The sequence below is a fragment of the Trypanosoma equiperdum genome (genome assembly GCF_001457755.1).
Source record: "Trypanosoma equiperdum strain OVI genome assembly, contig: ctg_1182, whole genome shotgun sequence".
NCBI classification, from domain to species: domain Eukaryota; phylum Euglenozoa; class Kinetoplastea; order Trypanosomatida; family Trypanosomatidae; genus Trypanosoma; species Trypanosoma equiperdum.
The window spans coordinates 9,826-10,873 of NW_027123152.1; the positions used below are offsets into that span (position 1 = coordinate 9,826).

Below are 1,048 nucleotides of genomic sequence, written 5' to 3' on the forward strand. Positions count from 1 at the left end.
TTGTAAGTGAGTTGTCACGCACACCTGGTGATGTCGTCATTGAGCCCTATTCCTTCCTCGAGCACCTTAAGGAGGGGACGAAATATGAGATGATTGTGTTTCCCGATGCCTTTGAGATTCCACAGGGAAGTTGGGCTGCGTACAGAAGTGCTCAAAGGAAAGGGCAGGAGGAAGTTGTAGAGCCATCTGGCGGTGAGGGTCCGTTGATAACCCCGCCGCACGCGGGGTGTAGTTCCGGGTTCCCGCTCACAAGAACGAAGCAAAGCCGACTGTGGAATAGTGTCGACAGGAGGATTAGTTTACAAAGAAAGGCTGGACAAATGCTTGTGCAGTTCGGTAAGAGCTTTGCAGGCAATTCGGAAATTTTAGCGCAGCATCCTTCGAGAGAGAGGCGGAGGCGAGAGGAGGTGTGGAGCATCATCAGTGCCAAACGATTGGCATCTGACATGCCCACGCTAATGCGGCATGCAGAACACCGTATGCAGTGTTTAGATAGACTGCGCGATCGGAAGGAGCAGCGGTGGGAGTTGGAGCGGGCCGCAGGGACCGGTTGTCAGCCAGCCTCAGCCAGGTTTCCCTTGCCAGATTTAAAAAGAAAGGTTTGCGTCCTCAGCGCAAGTGGTTCCAGCGACAAGGAAGGGTGGGAAGCCAGGGAAGGTCAGACTTCCGGGCGCTGGCACGACAGCGCCTCTATTGTTTCATCTGCTCTTGTGAAATGAATTTTCCAGCCTGTTGTTGTATTTTTCTCTTTTAAACTATCTTCCCGCTTTTGTATTTTTCATGGACGAAGAGGTCGTGCTACGGGGAGTTGAAGATATTACGTGTCGGTGCGTATACTCACATGTATATGTATACGCGCGTGTGTGTGTATTCGGATACGTTCTTCCTTCTTCTTCCGTGGTTTATAGGGGGACATTGGCGGTGGAGTGTACATTTGGAGTGCATGAAAAAAAAACAAAATGAAAAAAAATAAGTGTTACCTTAGAGGGCAAACGATCGGTACACGCGATACCGTTTGCGGCGTGATGTGTCTAAACATTCCCCCCCC

The 1,048-nt window shown here is 50.6% G+C and overlaps 2 pseudogenes across 2 annotated transcripts in view; both read left to right on the forward strand.

The window, feature by feature from the left end:
- The first annotated feature begins 2 nt into the window (after positions 1-2).
- Positions 3-719, forward strand: TEOVI_000890700:pseudogene (annotated as a pseudogene). The gene has a single exon. A coding segment is annotated over exon 1 (717 nt).
- A 61-nt stretch (positions 720-780) lies between these two features.
- TEOVI_000890800:pseudogene overlaps positions 781-1,048 on the forward strand; it is a 332-nt pseudogene continuing 64 nt past the window's right edge. The window contains 2 exon segments of the mRNA in view: positions 781-948; positions 951-1,048. The exon segment at positions 951-1,048 is cut by the window's right edge and continues 64 nt beyond it. Coding sequence covers positions 781-948; positions 951-1,048 — 266 coding nt within the window.